The following is a 21980-nucleotide window of genomic DNA, read 5'->3' as shown; positions in this document are numbered from 1 at the left end:
CTGTACCGTGAACCTAAGGAAACACACATTTGCCAAGGCTTTCCTAGGAGTTGTGGGCATTTCCAGGGGTAGTTTTGTGACCCTTCTTCTGTACCGTGAACCTAAGGAAACACACATTTGCCAAGGCTTTCCTAGGAGTTGTGGGCATTTCCAGGGGTAGTTTTGTGACCCTTCCTCTGTACCGTGAACCTAAGGAAACACACATTTGCCAAGGCTTTCCTAGGAGTTGTGGGCATTTCCAGGGGTAGTTTTGTGACCCTTCCTCTGTACCGTGAACCTAAGGAAACACATTTGCCAAGGCTTTCCTAGGAGTTGTGGGCATTTCCAGGGGTAGTTTTGTGACCCTTCCTCTGTACCGTGAAACTAAGGAAACACACATTTGCCAAGGCTTTCCTAGGAGTTGTGGGCATTCCCAGAGGTAGTTTTGTGACCCTTCCTCTGTACCGTGAACCTAAGGAAACACACATTTGGCAAGGCTTTCCTAGGAGTTGTGGGCATTTCCAGGGGTAGTTTTGTGGCCCTGGTGGTAATGTGACCCTTCCTCTGTACCGTGAACCTAAGGAAACACATATTTGGCAAGGCTTTCCTAGGAGTTGTGGGCATTTCCAGGGGTAGTTTTGTGGCCCTGGTGGTAGTGTGACCCTTCCTCTGTACTTTGAACCTAAGGAAACACACATTTGGCAAGGCTTTCCTAGGAGTTGTGGGCATTTCCAGGGGTAGTTTTGTGGCCCTGGTGGTAGTGTGACCCTTCCTCTGTACCGTGAACCTAAGGAAACACATATTTGGCAAGGCTTTCCTAGGAGTTGTGGGCATTTCCAGGGGTAGTTTTGTGGCCCTGGTGGTAGTGTGACCCTTCCTCTGTACTTTGAACCTAAGGAAACACACATTTGGCAAGGCTTTCCTAGGAGTTGTGGGCATTTCCAGGGGTAGTTTTGTGGCCCTGGTGGTAGTGTGACCCTTCCTCTGTACTTTGAACCTAAGGAAACACATATTTGGCAAGGCTTTCCTAGGAGTTGTGGGCATTTCCAGGGGTAGTTTTGTGGCCCTGGTGGTAGTGTGACCCTTCCTCTGTACTTTGAACCTAAGGAAACACATATTTGGCAAGGCTTTCCTAGGAGTTGAGGGCCTCCAGCAGGCGTCCCGAGTCAGCATTTCACTCATCTCGCCGCTGTCTCGACACTTTTCCGTTGAACATCTGGCGACACTACCGCCTCACACCACCCCTTCGCTCGACCATCCCGACATAATTCATAAATTCATATAATCCGATAATGCCTACATACATATCTACCACATTAATCTATCTTTCGCCGCGGAGCCGGAACAGCGGCTACACCTTCCCTTCCCTTCCCTTCCCATCCCTTCCCTTCCCATCCCTTCCCTTCCCATCCCTTCCTTTCCCTTCCCGTCCCTTCCCTTCCTTTCTCTTCCCATCCCTTCCTTTCCCTTCCCATCCCTTCCTTTCCCTTCTGATCCCTTCCTTTCCCTAACCTTTCCTTCCCTTCCCTTCCTTAGCCTTCTCTTCCCATCCCTTCCCTTCCCTTCCCATCCCATCCCTTCCCTTCCTATCCCTTCCCATCCCTTCTCTGCCCGTCCCGTCCCAGCCCATCCCTTCCCATCCCTTCCTTTCCCCTCCCATCCCTTCTTTCCCATCCCATCCCTTCCCATCCCTTCTCTTCCCTTCCCTTCCGAGCCCATCCCTTCCTTTTCCATCCCATCCCTTCCTGTCCCTTCTCTCCCCTTTCCATCCCTTCCTTCACATCCTTTTTCTTTCCTTCCTTCCCTCCCTCCTTCCCATCACTTTCCTTCCTTCCTTAACCCTCTCTTCCCCTCCTTCCCATCCCTTCCTTTCCCATCCTTCCCTTCCCCTCCATTACCATACCCTCCCTTCCCTTCCCTTCACTTCACTTTCCTTCCCTTCCTTAACCCTCTCTTCCCCTCCCTTCCTATCCCTTCCTTTCCCTTCACATTCTCTCTCTCTCTCTCTCTCTCTCTCTCTCTCTCTCTCTCTCTCTCTCTCTCTCTCTCTCTCTCTCTCTCTCTCATTGATTTCCTTACATTTAGGAGGCTGCGTTTAAACCAAGCGAGTCTCGTTGCGTTAAGATATTTGATGCGATGATTAACTCTGTTTACAGTGACTGCCTCAAGAGTCAAGTCATTGACCCATTTGATTTCATGGAGAATGTTTTTGTTTATTTTTTTATTAATTTATCTTATGTATTTTTGTTTTCCATTGGTCTTTTTTTTTTTCTTTTCTTTTCTATTGGGGCGACACATGAGCTAGGTTTCGGGAGACAGGTCAGGTCATTTTGCAGACTTGTGATACTGGGCCAGACTGCACGCTGAAGTAGCACCCAATTTATAATGATATATATATATATCAAAGTATGGTAATGTTTACACAGTTAACACCAAACCTGATTTCCAGACACTAGGAACTGAAGAAGATGAGGAGGGACAGAGTGGTGAGTGTTTACTAATTTTTCTCTTATTCCTACATTGATTTCCTTTCTATTGGTGTTTCTTTTCTTCTCTCCATCCTGTTAGTTCCCACCATGGAGGTTTAATGTGTGGAAATGGTTCCAGTGTAGCTATCAGTAAACAACACCGTCACAATGGATAAGACACAGCCCGAAGCATGACCTCTCACCCAGGTAACCACCATGTTTTGACGGCACGAGAATGACAGGTTGATGTCAAGGCAGTGAATGGCATCATGTCCACTCCACCAATTATACCTCCACAGCACACACACCCTTGCCACTTTGTTTGCCGCAGGTATGGCCTGATTAGGGCTGGTGGCCTAGAGACAGATATTTCATTATTAAAGCAATATAAGTTTAGCAGGTTTGGAGTTAAAGTCCTTGCTTAACTTGTCTTTTTACTGGTTGTGTGTCTTACACGGAGCGGTGATGTGAACTCTATCTACACGAAATGATGACTGCCCTCGGCAGCCGCACAAGCTATGTGCGTCATCTTTCGTTCATGAGGTTGCCTAGTCACAAAAGGATTTATACAGATAGAAGGAGAAGAAGTGGAAACGGATAGATATTTAGGATTAATATTTACATGTTTACAATGCTCGGTCAGGCTAGCGTGGCGCCCACGCCACGATGAAAGTAAAACTCTATGTACAAGGATGGCCGGGCAAAATGAGGTATAGAAAGTATGAAGACGAGAGAGGAAGTACATAGTAAAAGGGAATGGGAAAAAAAATAATGAATGGGATACAGGATGAGAAGCCCATGAGGGACAAATAGCAGTTAAATGCAGTTAAACAATTGGCACATGGTTACATGACCTATAGTAATGGTGTATAAACAAATAAAAACAAGTGCACAAAAAAAAAAATATTTGTTTTCTAATATCTAAACTCCCGGGAGAATGATTTATTAACTAAATATAACATGAGAAATAATATATAGTAGAAAATATGATCATGATCATGGAATAAATGGTATGGGAATACATACATGGTTAAGTTAAAATATGGAAACAAAAAAAAATTGGTTGTATATGGAGATATAGGCGTATATACAAATGGTAAACAGATACATATCACAGAGGACTTGCATGTTAGTTAGTTATTGTAAGAAATTATCCTGTCCTCTGGGTATAGATAAATGGCATATGAATACAATTATGCTCAATGAAAAAAAAAAATATTATTGGACAACGGGAATATGGCCTATGCCGTTGCGGGCTGTAAGGGGCGCTGGAGGACGGCTCGACGCAGGAAGGCGTAGCGGCGGTGGAAGACACAGATGAGGAGGGTAGCCAGGATCACAGTGAGCGTCAGTACCGTAGTCAGTGACGCGAGGATGGGGTATACTGTGTCGGGGCGAAGTTCTGGCCAGATGGTGAGAGAGGAAATGGGTTGTAGGGTGATGTTCGGTGCAGTGAGTTTGGGTAAGGTGTCTCCTAAAGAGTGTAAGGGTTCGAGTTGTAGGGGAGTTGTTGGTGTCGGCAAGTTGAAGGGTTTGAGGTTGTAGGTATGAAAGGTTTGGTTGAGCAATAGATGGTTAGATTGTTTAGTTGTTAGGTTGTGGGATGTGAGACTGCAGGCCTCCAAGATGACAAAGGAGCCGTGGACAGCGGTGTTGCTAGGTCGGGATCCAGGGCAAGTGACTGTAAGAGCAATGGGATGATGGAAATAGAAGTAACGCCAGGGTTTCACTCTAAGGTGGAAGATGGTGGTATCCTCGACTGGGGTGAAAAGACACAGAGATTCAATTGGGGAGTTTCTAACTAGACCCAGCTCACAAGGATAATGACTGGTAGGCAAAAAGACGTACTGATAAGCAGGGCAAAGGTACATCTGGAATCGGGTGATATGGCAATCATGAAAGTCAGCTGGAAAAGCAATGTGCATGAAATCTGATGAAACCAAGAGAGTGGCATGAGATGTAGATAGTTGGTAGATGGAAGAATTGACAACTGTAGGGAATGGATGAATGTGATAGATAGTGAACATATCTGGCGACCTAAAGGGGATATGCACCAAGATACCATCTGTAGTCAATGTTGCCTCCATGTAGGGATAATAATATTGAACCTGGGTCTCACTGAAAACAGGAGTTAAGCCTTTTCTGTTCTGGCCCAATCAATGACATGCATAAGTTCCTGAGGGGTGAGAAGGGAAGGGGTTACAACACCATCTAACACGTCTCTGAGGAGTGTAAATGTGTCCTGCAGTGCTAATTTAAAATTTGTGATTGCAAGGTAGACAGCTCTGAGGTTTGCTGCCATTAAAGCCAAATGGTGAGCCAATAAGTACTGGTGTTGGTCCTGCTGAAGCTGGGTTATGAGGGATGTGAAGTTGTTGAGGCGGTCTATGATAACTTTTTGAGTCTTAACAACCGTCTCAATAGCTTTGTTTTGGGAACTGAGAACAATGGCCTGGTTATTCAAAATAGTACCCCATTTGTCTAACTGATCGTGAACCTCAGCAACATCGGCTTCCGTAGCTGTACCAATGAGGCCTTTTAACAATCTCCCACCAATGTCGATGAGACCACGCTTGGACCTGGCGTGGGCTACTGGTGTTGTAAGGTAAGTTGAAAAAGGGGTCCATTCTAGCAGACTATCAAAGGATTGTTGGATATTTAGGAAAGATAGCATGAGAGAGAAATATGTCAGCGTGAGTGGATGGTTTAGTTTATGAACTGTGTCCGAGGTCTGCTGGAGAACCGCTTCCGCTTGCAGGATCTGGCGCCGGAACTGGGGTATATGGAGTCGCTCCAGCTCACGAAAATCGCATAGGGTAATGCGGACATCGACCACGTCCTCCACCACCATCACGGGGCCGTCTGGCTCCACGATTGCCCCCACACGTAGGTGTTGTTCATAGGAGGGCTGCTTCGTGGCATTTGTGGGGAGGACCAGGAGAACACCTCCCAAGACACATAGGCAAGGGAGTAGCATCGCAACTGGGTGAGATAATAGAAAGTGGTTAGTGGATGGATAAGGTAAAAAAAAATATTGTGGGAGAAGAGAAGGGACACTAAGGGATGAAGATGGTTCTCCGTACAAATGCATCAGTGTGCAGATGTGTATGATCTTAGTTTCTTCCTGTAGTCGTTGGTAGTGTCCGCCTCAGCTGGGCCTGGAGGATTTGTCGGTGTCGTTAGAGGGTCGTCAGGCGCAGGGGTCGACTCCTCACAGGTTGAGGAAGAAGGTCGGTTAGTGCGTTTTAGGTGGTCTAGGTGTGCAAGCTTCGTTTCCAAGGTAGTCAGGTGGCGGATCTTGACCTTATTCCCTTTGTCGTAGGACAGTACTCGGTACGGTCCCTCAAAGCGAGGTGCTAGTTTGTTTTTGGGTTCCTGAATTTTTAAATAGACAATGTCCCCTGTGACCAATAATTTGTCGGTTGCTGATTTCCATTGTGACGCATTCATGGCAGCCTTGCTATCCTCGATGTTGGAGGTAACCCGTTTATAGATCTTCTGGAAGTCTGTCCCTCTGACTCGAACGTAGTCATCAAAATTATAGATGGGCGTGTCCTCTTTGAGGAGGAATGAGTACGGCAATCGATGGTCCTGGCCAAAAATGACAAAATGAGGTGTGTCACCTATTGATTTATGGAGAGATGAGTTAAGAGAAGCCATTACCTGAGGCATCCATTCGTGCCAAGTTACTGAGACATCACCGACCAGAGAGCGAAGTGTCTGAATGATTTTTCGATTTTGTCGCTCGACCATGCCATTGGAAGCTGGATGATAAGCCATGGTATTTACCTTATCAACTTGGTATTCCTTGCAGATTGCCTCCAAGATTTTATTGTTAAATTCTGTGCCATTATCTGAGATGAGGACTTTAGGGGTGTTATATTTACAAAAGACTTCATCAATGAGAGCTTTAGCCACAGTAGTTGCTTGCTTGTCCACTATGGGAACTAGAACCGAGAAACGACTGAAATGATCAATGGCAACCAATAGGTATTTGTGGCCTTCAGTAGTTTGGGGTAATTTCAATAGGTCAATAGCAATGGTATCCCATGGCTCTAAAGGTATGGGATAGCTTTTGATGGGGACTTGCTGAGTAATGGATCCATAATTTTCTGCACAAGTGTGGCAGTTGTTGATGTAATCAATGATGTCGAGCCGCATACGTGGCCAATAATATAACAAACGGGCTTGCATCAAAGCTCTACTTTTCCAGGATGGCCGGCATGAGGGAAGAATGTATGTTATGCAAGATCATAGAGACTAGGCTTTCTGGTACGACGATTTGTGTAACTTCCCTATGCGGACCGTATTTAGTTGTGATGTATGTATTCCTGACGAGGATGCCGTCGTTGAGATCAAAGTCAGTTAAGGGGACAGGTAGTGTTGGCAAGGAATTGGGGTCGCCACTCTGCAGATAGTATAGGATGGGTTGACAGAAGTTATCGGTTTGTTGCGCTGCGCGTATGGAATCATTCAAAGTTGGGTCATGAGTTCGACTTGGGTCTTCAAAATGATCTACATCCATGTCCATTATCGCGCCGATATTTCTGGATAGGGCGTCCGCTACCTGATTTACTGCTCCAGGGACATGAGCAAATGAGGGATTAAAGTCTTGGACAATGAGGCTCCATCGGGCCAATTTCCCCGTGAGGGTTTTAGTATTGAATAATTCCACCACGGCTGCGTGGTCGGTTCTGACATGGATATTGTAGCCATAAATGATGTCACGAAAATGACGTAATGCCCACACGACCGCAAGGGCCTCAAGGTGGGTAGTACTGTAGTTTGATTCTGCTTTGTTGAGCGTGCGACTTGCATATGCTAGAGGTTGTAATTTATTTCTAACATCATATTGCATGAGAGCGGCTCCTAGGCCCTGCCACAAGCATCTGTGTACAGGAAAAAGTCTTTTGTGTGGTCTGGGTAGGCCAGGACAGGCGGGGATGTTAGTGTTGTTCTAAGGGAATCAAAAGCTTCCTGATGTTCCGCCCCCCATGTAAATGTGGAGTCTTTGCGCAAAAGTTGAGTGAGGGGTCTTGCAATGCGTGAATAGTCCTTGATAAAGGATCGATAGTACCCGGACAGTCCTAGGAAGGAGCGGACAGATTTCACGTCTGTTGGCACAGGATAGTTAAAAATAGCCTTGACTTTGTCAGGAGTCGTATGTACACCATTCTGATCTAGGACATGGCCTAAGTATGTGATGCTTGGACGCAAAAAATGACATTTTGGGAAACGCAGAGTTAGACCTGCCTGGTAAAGGCGATCAAATACTTCTTGTAGTAAGGTAATGTGTGAGTCGACATCCTGTGACACTATGATGATGTCATCTATAAAGGCGAAAACCTGTTTGCCAAGGAGGCCATGCAAAACTTTGTTGACTAGCCTTTGGAACGTTAGTGGCGCACCACTAACTCCAAAGGGGAGTTTACGAAACTGCCAGTGACCCGAAGGGGTAGAGAAGGCTGTAAGCGGTTTACTATGCTCATCGAGGTCTACCTGCCAATAGCCACTTGCTAAATCTAAGGTCGTGAAAACCTTGTTGTTGGAGCCCATGCTGCTTAAAATATCCTGCAAGTGAGGTAAGGGGTATCTTTGAGGGTGCGAAACAGCATTTAGTTTCCTGTAGTCAACAACTGGCCGAAATTGGCCGTTTTTCTTCTTCACAAGGAAAATGGGAAAGTTCCAGGGAGAAGTAGTGTGTTCTATAATACCTGATGCTAACATGTCTTTGACTGCAGTATCTAGGATAGCTCTTTGAGAGTGTGGTGTTCTGTATGCAGGCACATAGATGGGGTTGGTATTGGGATCAACCGGTATTGAATGTGTTAAAACATTTGTGGATCCAATAGGATCATCCGGCAGACTGACAATGGAGTGGTATGTCTCTAGTAGGTTGTGCAATTTCTCCCTTGCTTCTGGAAAAGCTAGATCTTCGAGATGAGTAGCTAGATAATCATTTACTTTTTGTTTATGATGATCACTCCGCAAGATCTCAGAGGGGGAGATGATCTCTGATTCCTGTACGCTACCTATGCGTTCAGGTAGAACTTCAAAGTCAACGACGCATGTCCCTTGACGGAACTTGCGTACGTATGGGGATGAGTTGTGCATTATTAGGAAGGTTTGACCATATTTATATACTTTGCAAAGTGCATCCTCCATAGTCATGGCATTCATCTTCAAGCTCTCACTCATACAGATAGCCTCACATTCATCACTTATACCAGCAAGACGCATTTGAAGCATAGCTGATCCACGTCCTTCTAACGTGACGTCAGTCGCCAGAACGCCGTGGACCCTCAAATGCTCTTGCGAAGAGGAAGAAGAGGGAGGGAGGAATGGATTGGAGGATGATGCACTTTGTTCATAATAACATGCACTGCTGGAGATGAAGTATCAACCAGTGACCGCTGGGCCACGCTAGAAAGATGAGTATATTCTCCATCGGCGGAGGGAGAAGTGCACAACAATGGCTTTGGGGCCGTGAGTGTTCTAATTGGTGTTTCATGTTGGTAAACACAATCTTCTGCTGGAGCTAGGGACAAGCAGTGTTCCCGCATAGATTGAAGACCCAAAAGAATATCACCTGGGATATTCAAACCATGACACACATGAAAGGTGGCTGTAATCGGGGACAGGGAGTTAGCCAACTGGATAGACAAAGGGGTGTGTCCAACTACTTTAAATGATGTGTCATCTAGTCCACTTAATTTTAGGCAGGGAGGTTCCAATACCAAGGTTGTCTTTGCGTCATGTAAGGCACGCAATGTACCGATGTTAATGATATTGGGACATGCCCCTGTGTCCATGAAAACACTAATTTGGCGACCGTTACACTGAGCAGGGACAGTCATGGCAAGGGAGGATTGGGGATAAAGAGCGATGCGATGGTGTTTCATGGTAGTGGTTTCAACATCCGTAGGTTGGGTTTCAATGTCAAAATGAGCTGTGGATGTACTTGGTTTGTTTAAAGGTGTGCGGGTTAGGGGTGTTGTATGAATACCACGCACCTGGTGTGATTTTGTACCTGAGCCTATGTTATCGCGGGAGACATGGCGCGCGAGGCTTCCCCCGACGAGGTACCTCCCCGGGGCCTCGCGCGGCAATCCTTGGTGTTATGGCCTGATGTCTTATGGTAGGAACAATATTGATTTGACTGTTGGGTGTTGCTGCCGTACCAGCAATTACGTGTATGGTGTCCTGTGATTCTGCAGTTGTAACAATATTGAGTGTTATAGCCACGCCCGCGACCCCTGCCTCTAGTGTAAGGGCGGCGGCCGCGGGGTGTGGTAGAGCGGTTCCTAGGGGTCTGAGCTCCGGTCGGGGAGCGACTTTGGGGACGCCCCCTCTGAATTCTGACACCCCTCACCGCTGAGGATGGGGGTTCTGTTGGTGGCTCTCGTCCCGACAGGGGACTGATGTGGTTGAAAAGGGTTCTACCTTTTGGTAGGGGTTCTTCCTTTTGTAACTCTTTGAAGAGTGTCTCCGTGCAATTGAGGAGAAAGACAAAGTATGAGAAAAGGCGGCTCACATCCTCAAGGTTCATTTTCTCATCGGAAGTCCACGGGGAGTGACGGAATTGGGTTTCAAACTCTGTGAAGGCTCCACCCGCGACGCCTAAACAGTCATCCACTGCAATATTAGCCTTTATTTTGGGACGGTAGGTAGCCGCTAGGCGGAACAAGACTGACAGGGCACCTTGTTTGCATGTGGAGCCGAAATGGTTGATGAGATTCGCTTTCGCTTCATCATATGTTTTGGCTTTCTTGAATGCGTCACTTTTATACTGGATTGAGCCCGACACGCGCCCGGGTGGATGCTGTCGTAAAGGTGGGCCAATTTCTCCTTTTCATTTGTATAATGGAATTTGGTAAAAGCATCCTCTACCCTCTGCAGGTGAGTTAGGAGGTCGGGGCCGGTCTCCTCTGAGCCCGTATATTTTGGATTTTTATCCTCGCCCCTTAAAATGACGTTTTGAGGTTTTTCACTCATGGTTGGGTCACTTTGGTGCTGTTCTGTCTGGGAAGAAGTAGTCCGGGAAAGCTCTGGGGGGGAGTCTGAGGGGAGCTGCTCAGCAGGAGGTAATGGGGTTGCTGGGGGAATAGGTTTTGGATAAGCAGCTCCTGAACGGAGGACTGTGTGATGGGGAGTATCAATTGTTAAACCGCTGAAGGCAGAGGATAGAGCCTCTTCCAATTTTCGATCCTGGGACATGGGGAGTTAGACGGGGGAGTCACTTAGCTGTGTCCGATGCATTTGTAAGGAGACCAGAGCATGACGGTATGGCTGATGTATGGTGAGGGGGGAGACTGGGACGCAGGAGATGTGGGTTAACTCACTTCTCTCTGCTCTCCGGAACAAGCTGTAATGTAGGGGAGATATTAGGACGTATATAAGGAAAATTATAGGAAGGGAAATTTTAAGTAAGATTAAAGGGAAGTTTATAGGAAGATTCGTAGGTAATCCGTAAGGAAATGGTAAGATACCTTGGGTGTGAAGCAGTCGTGAGGTCGCTGGAGGAAAGAGTGGGTCGGTACAAGGGCATAAATGACTGGGATCAGCAGATGTGCAGGTGGCGACACATATCACTGGGATCAGCAAGGCGGGGCTGCCGCCGGCGAAAGAGGGGTAGGGCTGGTGAACGGGGAGGGGAGGAGCGCTGAAGGCGAACGGTATGGATTACAAGAGAGTAGGGATAGGAATTTAAATGTAATCCGTGTAAGGGATTAAGAACAAATGAAATGGCGATTATATTTGGGGAAATTAGTGGAGAATGGGAGACGAGGGTGAGAATGTTATTTGAAGTGGGGGGTTTCGACAGTACATGTACTAAATTATGGAACAACGTTTCGTCTTACTTGAGTGATAGTTCAGGTGACAAACCAAAATTGTGCGGCGTGTTCCACTAGCCGGGGGTGGGTGTTGCCGATGCCGTGATTGACGGCACGCTGACGCTGACCGCTGACGCGTTGAATTGAGCTGCCTGGCCGCGGCTACTACCTCTTCACTACTAATATGGCTTCCTCTTCCTCCTCTTGTGACTGTGAAGATACAGGGTTGGGGGAGCTCGGCAGGGGGTTAATCCCGTTAAATGAGGTGGGATTTTTGGGTAGACTGGTCACGGACGTTTGCTGAGTGGTGGCAAAGATTGTTGGTTTGGTGATACAACGTAGGTGATGACCTCTTTTGTAGGTGCAAGTACGAGCGATGGGGCTTGTAGTCGTCTCTTAGGGAGTGTAGTAATCCCGTAATTGTAGAGAGGGTGTGCTGGATTTTTCGATTGTGCTGGAGTTCACACTGGTTCACTGGTAAGGAGTCACCACGTAATTTGAGGCACTTTGTGTAGGCCAGTATTATTTGATGATAAATCCTTTGTAATCGCTTTGTAATCGCTCTGTAATCGCTTTGTAACCGCTGCCACCAATATAAGTTTAGCAGGTTTGGAGTTAAAGTCCTTGCTTAACTTGTCTTTTTACTGGTTGTGTGTCTTACACGGAGCGGTGATGTGAACTCTATCTAGACGAAATGATGACTGCCCTCGGCAGCCGCACAAGCTATGTGCGTCATCTTTCGTTCATGAGGTTGCCTAGTCACAAAAGGATTTATACAGATAGAAGGAGAAGAAGTGGAAACGGATAGATATTTAGGATTAATATTTACATGTTTACAGCAGAGGAGGGAAGGAAGGAAAGAAAGGGGAGTATACATAGGAATACATAGAAAGAACAGACACCTGTTGGACTATGGTGGGAGGAGGGAGTGACACTGGGCTGGAGGCAGCTATTTCATTATTAAAGCAGAGGAGGGAAAGGGGGAGTATACATTGGAATACATAGGAAGAACAGACACCTGTCGGACTATGGCGGGAGGAGGGAGTGAGAGCAGAAGGAAAAAAAGGTCATCTCCCATAGCTCCATTCTTTCCCTTCCTTCCCATGGGCGGTGGAGTGGCACATTGATAGGCTACTTTGTCATTATGTGATAAGTATTCAAGCTATTTTTCTTTCTTTAGTAATACAGTCGTCCCTCAAATAGCACAGTTTCCAATAGTTCGGATTTGGTTTTATGTGGATTTTCTAAGAAGATTTTTAAGGAGCAGGAAATTTAAAAATCCTAAAAGATCTTCCACGACAATCCATATAAAACTGAAACCAAACTATTGGAAACTGTCCTATTTGAGGGACGACTGTAGTGATTTTTTTTCCCCAACCCTCACACCTTATATAAATCCCAGAGCTGGCAGTTTTCTTTCGTAATACCCTACATAGACAAGCTCAGGAGAGAGGGACTTGTACCAAACAGATCATACTCTATGTCTTTTCAAATTCCTGTGTTGTCTCATTTATGTAAAGCCTGTGTCAGTGAAAGAATGGTGCTTTAATAATGTATGGCATGAGTATCACAGTATTAGCCTACCAGCATCAACACCCACGTGATCTAATATGGAGCAGTGGTTAGAAGGCCTCACACAGCTGTTCATCCTTCCTGTGTAGATGGTTGATGAAGAGTTGTACCTGGGGAAGGTAAACTGAGGCAATTCTGGCCTTCCTATCGGCCCATATCCCAGTGTTCAAACCTAACACAGGCCCAGAGACGATGAGCGGATTTACGTGCACTAAATTATTGAAATACCTTTTAGTTGCCCTTACAAAGCTTTGTGATGAGGTGAACTACAGGCATTTAAAAGGCCGCCTCAGTTTGCTGGAATGACCAATACTTAAGCTGCTGCTGCATGTCATATTATCAGTACAAATTGGCATGTTTGGGGTTTATATAAGGTGTGAGGTTTTTTTTTATGTTTTTTTTTACTTTGAAAATGCATACTAAAATAAACTACAATTCCATCTTATAGAGAAAAGCCTCTGCAGCACGACAGAAACTTAAGGCTATAGTTCTTACCTACAACACCAAGCTTACTAAGACCTGAGGAATGCATATAAATAGCCACGAAGCTTTTGTTACTGTTTCCCAAGATTCTGACTAACTTCTTGCACTAGTGAAAGAAATTTAAGGCTATAGTACATTACATTGATCCATTATTTCTCTCACACTGTTTTCTCCCCTCTGTATCTTCCCGTAAATCTCACTATCAAATTTATATCCATGTTTTCTTGTTATCTTGTCATAAAGCTTATCTATCTAAGGTGTTCCACATCAGAAGGGACAATTTTTCTCCCCAAGTTCAGAGAAAGGGAAGGAATGAGCAAGGAAAGGAGGGAGGGAGGAAAGTGAGCAAGGAAGGAAGGGAGGAAAGGGCTGGAGAGAACATAAGAACGTAAGGAGTCTGCAAGAGACCGGTTGGCCTACACAAGGCATCTCCTGTACACTCCACTCCACCTTACCTCACCATCCATGGCCTTATCTAACCTCTTATTGAATGTATCTATGGTATTGGCACCCACAACATGGCTCCCAAGCCTGTTCCATTCGTCCACCACTCTACTGGTGAACCAATTCTTGCCTATGTCTTTGTTGAATCTGAATTTGTCTAACTTAAAACCATTGCCACGCGTCCTACCTGGCTCTTTCACTCTCAAAATTTTATTGACATCCCCTTTATTAAATCCCTTCATCCATTTATAGACTTCGATCAAGTCTCCTCGCAACCTTCGCCTTTCTAGCGAGTGTAGATTTAAATGCTTCAGCCTGTCTTCATAATGCAAGTTTCTCACCCCCTGAATCATCTTTGTCATCCTCATCTGTACAGATTCTAACATCTTGAAGTAACTTACCTTCTTGTATAATGATTTTTGTTAAAAAGTGGACAAATGTACAGAAAGGCCTTTAACGTCCATTTAAAAATACCAAGACTTGTCAAGTTATTGCTCTTAACTGTCAATGAACAATGTTACATACAAAAAAACAAAAATAAAGGGAATATAAGCCCTCAAAAGAGCTTGCGTATATATATATATATATATATATATATATATATATATATATATATATATATATATATATATATATATATATATATATATATATATATATATATATATATATATATATATATAGATATATATATATCTATATATATATATATATATATATATATATATATATATGTACTAAACACTTCCCTAAGAGGTACGTGTATGTACACACACTCAAAAAACTATCGTTACCGTGGGGTCCGAAGAACTTCACAGTGAGCAACCCGGTAATCTCGGCAGGGTTGGTAAGGGTGCTGTCACCCCCATCACCTCAGCTCTGCTGGGGGGAGCAGGACAGGGCCCCTGTAAGGGAGGGATAGAGAGGAAGGGAGACACTGAGACACCAGATATCACCATAATATTAACGGAGTGATTTGAGTGACACTTGTTTAAGCTTTTTATTCACAAATTATTAAACAATAATGCTCATGTGATATACGTAACAGCGGTGGGTAGAAGTATTCTCCCTTATCAAAGACAAAAACAACCATCAACGTATGTCAGATATAGTTGAGTCCATGATGTGCCATCCTGGAACTAATGCTTCCACTGAACGTGTCTTTTCTTTCATGACAAGTTGTGGACATCTGAAAAAAAAAACAAATTGCAATGCTAATAGCATTGCTGCTAAGAAAGATAAAGTTTAAACAGAGTTGGATGGACTTCTACAGGTTGTTTAAATCTACTCTCTTGTGCTGCCTCATTGCCTAATAAAAAGTAGGAACTTTGCACGCTTTTTAAGTTGACGAATAAGGAATTTGGTGCGGGCGTTTTGAATTGCCTGTTCTCAATGGCTTCATCCTTGGTGTCAGTTTGTATCGTGCTGAATGTGTATCGATAGTTTTTTGAGCGTGTGAACGTACTAAACACTGTACGGGTTAATGGTCCCTCTAAGCAAGAAAAATGAGAAAAAATCACCCCTCACACAAAGCACTTCATAATATATATATATATATATATATATATATATATATATATATATATATATATATATATATATATATATATATATATATATATATATATATATATATATATAAAAGCATTTGTGATGAGTTTATGCATCATCTATCTGGGGGGGTTTATATCATGGCACAAATTTGGCCCGTCGCTGCTACACGGTACAGCCACAAATTTGGCCCGTCGCTGCTATACGGTACAGCCACAAATTTGGCCCGTCGCTGCTACACGGTACAGCCACAAATTTGGCCCGTCGCTGCTACGGTACAGCCACAAATTTGGCCGTCGCTGCTACACGGTACAGCCACAAATTTGGCTCGTCGCTGCTACACGGTACAGCCACAAATTTGGCCCGTCGCTGCTACACGGTACAGCCACAAATTTGGCCCGTCGCTGCTACACGGTACAGCCACAAATTTGGCCCGTCGCTGCTACATGGTACAGCCACAAATTTGGCTCGTCGCTGCTACACGGTACAGCCACAAATTTGGCCCGTCGCTGCTACACGGTACAGCCACAAATTTGGCCCGTCGCTGCTACACGGTACAGCCACAAATTTGGCCCGTCGCTGCTACCGGGTTAATGCAAGGCCATCCAGACGGGAGGCCTCTCCACTCCCTCAGTGACCCGTCAGTCGGGTAGGGACAGCGGTCGGGTCAGCCTGGGCTGCTGTCAACCTCACTGTTTTCCTTGTGTTGTTTGTTTGTTTGTATTGTTTTAACATACATAACGAAAAGAATGCAAACAAATAATGTGTTCATTAAGTATGCATAATAGTAATAATGATACATATACATCAATTGAAACTTATCAGCAAAATCTTGAATGTTAAAGAACATAATGTCAAGACATATCAGCTTCTTGATGGATCAAGGAATACACACACACACACACACACACACACACACACACACACACACACACACACACAGTATAATGGTACGGTATAACTCATATCTAACACACACACACACACACACACACACACACAGTATAATGGTACGGTATAACTCATATCTAACACACACACACACACACACACACACACACACACACAGTATAATGGTACGGTATAACTCATATCTAACACACACACACACACACACACACACACACACACACACACACACACACACACAGTATAATGGTACGGTATAACACATATATAACACACACACACACACACACACACACACACACACACACACACACACACACACACACACACACACACACACACACACACACACAGCATAATGGTACAGTATAATTCATGTCTAACACACACACACACACACACACACACACACACACACACACACACACACACACACAGTATAATGGTACAGTATAATTCATGTCTAACACACACACACACACACACACACACACACACACACACACACACACACACACACACACACACACACACACTATAATTCAACACTATAATACATGTCTAACACACACACACACACACACACACACACACACACACACACACACACACACACACACAGTATAATGGTACAGTATAATTCATGTCTAACACACACACACACACACACACACACACACACACACACACACACAGTATAATGGTACGGATACCTTGCCATGAAGCAAGGCTTTGCCGTTTATTGCAACGTGTTGTAATATTCATATCATATCATTTATATATTGATACCATTGTATGATATTCAAATTCATATATACTCAATATAACACATTCATGTCAGATAACATGTTTTTCATTGTATCCATGCCCTAGCAAATACTACTACTAATCACATCATTCATAACACCCTATCACATCTCACTAACATACATGGTATATATATATATATATATATATATATATATATATATATATATATATATATATATATATATATATATATATATATATATATATATATATATATATATATATATATATATATATATATATATATATATATATATATATATATATATATATATATATATATATATATATATATATATATATATATATATATATATATATATATGCATTTTTCATTCATCTCATATAAGCATATTTTATTCATATCATATATTCATATGTATTGCATCTAGTATATTCATATCCATGTTTAATGTTTATATTCATATAATTATATCATGTTATTCTTTTTTCACACATATTATGCCTAGCATATGTAAAGAACCACATCATGTTCATACTGTATTCATCAGTGATTGGTCACACCACATACATAATCATATCACAGTCACATTCCTCTCATAACGCATCATATTCATATATTCACATCACGAATATTCATATATAATAATACATGTGTAACACAGGCTATTTTATGAACTATATTATTGGCTGTTATAATGCCTGACAAACCCTCATCATTTAATACAGCCGTAATGGGTTTTGTACCTGCTGACTGTACTAACTGTCGCACTGTGCTGAACATGTTGTCATGCAGCAGCTGCTTAACTCGTTTGTTTGTGGCACGCAGCGCACGCCTCCTCGTCTTGTGGGAAGGAAAACACCATCACTCTGGGTCCAGTTTTGAAGATTCCCTCCCAGTAAGGCACACAGCACTTGTATGGCAGTATTGTTATCTGGGTAAGAGGCAGAAACAATGTTAACAAGTTTTTCACTGTTTTCAGAGTCAATAATGCACAAAACATTTAGCATGACCACTCCTGACCGCAGCTTCCCCGCCACTACCTGGCACTACTTGGCCGACGTCACGGCCTACCCCCCCCCCCCCCCCCCCCCCGTGAAGAGGCCTCCCCCTCTAGATGGCCTTGGTTAATGGCAAAAAAAATTATTTCAAGTTTCTTTACAATAGTCTATCGATTTTAACTTGAGCCCTTGGGCGTGACTCAGTCGTTGTCTTTCCCTGTAATCCCAAGCCATTCATAACACCATGCAGTCGTATTATGACTATGTGTATATTCCACAAATAGATAACGTACAGAATAACAGTGAGACAGATTGCCATGTGCAGGTCATCGCTAGATCTGTCAACAATGGAGGTTTCCCCGGCCCAAGCCACAGAGCTCAAGTTAGAGTATAGTGACTTTATTTTGTTGTGATTTAACCGTGTAGCAGCGATGGGCCAAATTTGTGGCTTTACCGTGTAGCAGCGATGGGCCAAATTTGTGTCTTTACCATGTAGCAGCGACAGGCCAAATTTGTGACTTTACCGTGTAGCAGTGATGGGCCAAATTTGCTTTACCGTGTAGGCAACGACAGGCCAAATTGTGGCTTTACCGTGTAGCAACGACGGGCCAAATTTGTGGCTTTACCGTGTAGCAACGACAGGCCAAATTTGTGGCTTTACCGTGTAGCAGCGACGGAGGCCAAATTTGTGGCTTTACCGTGTAGCAGCGATGGGCCAGATTTGTGACTTTACCGTGTAGCAGTGACGGGCCAAATTGTGCGGCTTTGCAAATGTAGCAGCGACAGGCAAATTGTGACTTTACCGTGTTGCAGTGACGGGCCAAATTTGTGCCACGATATAAACCCCCAAAAAAGATGACACATAATCTGATCACAAATGCTTTGATATATATTATGAAATGGTTTGTGTGAGGGGTGATTTTTTATCATTTTCTCGCTTAGAGGGACCACTAAGAAACATGATCCCAGCTGCTACCGGGTTAATTATTTTTTTTTGTGTGTGTGTTTATGTATAGTGAGTGACCCGTTTCCCCCCTTCCAGCACTGCCGACACTTCCTGAACGCCTACAACAGCACGCTTGGGGACAGTCGACAGGTGTTCACCGTGCCCTGCTACACTATTCACATTGGGAACCTCAAGCTGTGCAAGCCTAAGGTATGCTGCTGCTGCTGCTATTAATACGAATGTTAATGATTTTTATTTATTTATTTATTATTATTTTTTTTTATGGGGTCTTCATGGTGCACTGATTCACACACTCGGCTCACAACCGAGAGAGCCCGGGTTCAATTCCCGAGTGGAGTGGAAAAATTTGGGCGGCTTTTCCAATACCCAACGTAGCCCCTGTCCACCCAGCAGTGTACCCGGTATTAATCGTGGGTTGTGTCCCGTCTCCTGGGGTCTGTTTCCTTCTCCTATAATTCCTTCCCCTCTTGTCTCTCTCCGGCATATGACCACAGATGTTGCGTTCACTAAACAAAACTTTTCTCTCTCTCTCTCTCTCTCTCTCTCTCTCTCTCTCTCTCTCTCTCTCTCTCTCTCTCTCTCTCTCTCTCTCTCTCTCTCTCTCTCTCTCTCTCTCTCTCTCTCTCTCTCTCTCTCTCTCTCTCTCTCTCTCTCTCTCTCTCTCTCTCTCTCTATTGCCTTTGAGCTGCCTCCCTTTGCTGTAAAAATAAAAAATAGAAAGTTTTCACAATTTTGATATATTTTTTTTTCATTACCTACTGATCATCCTTTTCTTCCCTGCGGCCCACAGAGTGTAAGTTACCCGAGGGTTTGGATTGACTTCAACCTGGGCACCTCCTCCATCCTCATCCTGTGCCAGGTGGAGAGCACGGCCCAGCCCTCCCACCCGGTAAGTCAGTCAGGTAGTTGCTAGGTGACTAGGGGCTGTATAGCTAAACATTCCGTCGCCAAAGTTCACATATTTGACAAAGCATTCATTGGAGTTTTGAGCAGGATTAGTTTTATGGCCCTGGTGGTAGTTTGATTCTTCTTCTGTACCGTGAACCTAAAGAAACACTCATTAAAACCTGATTGACCCACTCTTTGACCTTTAGAAATAGCTGATATGAGAAGCCAGAATGTCTTATAAGACCGACCCAGGTCTCCCACTCTGATGATCATATACTCTCTCCCAGTTGTTCATCCTTCTCATGTCTTCCTCCACACACTGTCTCCAGTAGGGATGTACCGATGTATTGGTATCGGTGGTATCGGCACATTTTAACCCGTCCACTGCAATTGGAACGAATTTGGCTTTCACTGGTAGCCTGATAACATATACTCCCATGTCTTTCTCTGCCTCTGTGGTGAATAGTGGAGTGTTTCCCATGTGGTATTGGTGTGCTGGATATCCCTTCACTGGTAGCCTGGTAACATATACTCCCAGGTCTTTCTCTGCCTCTGTGGTGAATAGTGGAGTGTTTCCCATGTGGTATTGGTGTGCTGGATATCCCTTCACTGGTACCCTGATAACATATACTCCCATGTCTTTTTCTGCCTCTCTGGTGAATAGTGGAGTGTTTCCCATGTGGTATTGGTGTGCTGGATATCCCTTCACTGGTAGCCTGGCAACATTTACTCCCATGTCTTTCTCTGCCTCTGTGGTGAATAGTGGAGTGTTTCCCATGTGGTATTGGTGCGCTGGATATCCCTTCACTGGTAGCCTGATAACATACACTTCCAGGTCTTTCTCTGCCTCTGTGGTGAATAGTGGAGTGTTTCCCATGTGGTATTGGTGTGCTGGATATCCTTTCACTGGTACCCTGATAACATATACTCCCATGTCTTTTTCTGCCTCTCTGGTGAATAGTGGAGTGTTTCCCATGTGGTATTGGTGTGCTGGATATCCCTTCACTGGTAGCCTGGTAACATACACTCCCAGGTCTTTCTCTGACTCTGTGGTGGATAGTCGAGTGTTTCCCATGAGGTATTGGTGTGCTGGGTATCCCTTCACTGGTAGCCTGGCAACATACACTCCCAGGTCTTTCTCTGCCTCTGTGGTGGATAGTCGAGTGTTTCCCATGTGGTATTGGTGTGCTGGGTATCCCTTCACTGGTAGCCTGGTAACATACACTCCCAGGTCCTTCTCTGCCTCTGTGGTGGATAGTGGAATGTTTCCCATGTGGTATTGGTGTGCTGGATATCCCTTCACTGGTAGCCTGATAACATACACTCCCAGGTCTTTCTCTGCCTCTGTGGTGGATAGTTGAGTGTTTCCCATGTGGTATTGGTGTGCTGGATATCCCTTCACTGGTAGCCTGATAACATACACTCCCAGGTCTTGCCCTGCCTCTGTGGTGGATAGTGGAGTGTTTCCCATGTGGTATTGGTGTGCTGGATATCCCCTCCCAGGCTACAGGACTTTACAAATTTTCTTCATTGAATTGTAGCCACAGACACCCCACTCCTATAGGTTGGTGAGGTCTTCTGGTAGGAAATCCACAGTCAATGGGCTAATTTTCAAGGTGCAGGGTTAGGAAGGGACGACCCCAAGTGAAGCGAGTTTTGTGTGTAAAGTCCCGCCTAGGATTGTTAAGGGTTGCCAAGGGGGTTGTATGGTAACAGGGTTATCAAGGAGTGATTGAGGGGCCAGGCTTAGAGCTGTAAAATTATTGTGTTGAATTTAGGTAACCGTCAAAAGAATGTATTATTTTATAAGGTATCAATATTTATACAGCTTATTAATCCCTCACTTAATATGCAGGTACTGCCAGAAGAAGACAAGGAGGAGGAGGAGGAGGAGGTGGAAGAGGAGTCATTTGGTGAGTGTTAATTTTGTTCTGTTGTTTCTTCCTCCTCTCTCAATCCTTTTACTCTTCTCTGATTCATTTGCATTCTACAATTGTTCCTTCTCTCTCTATTCTGTTAAAGTCTTTTTCTTCCATTCCAAGGTCATGCTCCAACTCCTGCTGTCCCCTCAGAGTATTCATTTCCCTCATGTCATCTCATGAGGGACATTAA

General features: G+C 44.3%; 1 protein-coding gene across 1 annotated transcript in view; it reads left to right on the top strand.

Annotated features, from left to right (window-relative positions):
- The window catches only part of LOC126992096 (synaptonemal complex protein 2-like), a 26999-nt gene extending 5019 nt beyond the window's left edge, over positions 1–21980 (top strand). Inside the window, exons 3-7 of the mRNA XM_050850773.1 lie at positions 2429–2465; positions 19056–19169; positions 19771–19869; positions 21724–21785; positions 21941–21980. Coding sequence (XP_050706730.1) covers positions 2448–2465; positions 19056–19169; positions 19771–19869; positions 21724–21785; positions 21941–21980 — 333 coding nt within the window. The 5' untranslated portion in view covers positions 2429–2447. The remainder of the gene's footprint in view (positions 1–2428; positions 2466–19055; positions 19170–19770; positions 19870–21723; positions 21786–21940) is intronic.

This window comes from Eriocheir sinensis, unplaced genomic scaffold (assembly GCF_024679095.1).
Source record: "Eriocheir sinensis breed Jianghai 21 unplaced genomic scaffold, ASM2467909v1 Scaffold399, whole genome shotgun sequence".
Lineage (NCBI taxonomy): Eukaryota > Metazoa > Arthropoda > Malacostraca > Decapoda > Varunidae > Eriocheir > Eriocheir sinensis.
Note: the sequence above shows the minus strand (reverse complement) of the source record. Positions and strands in the feature narration are given on the sequence as shown.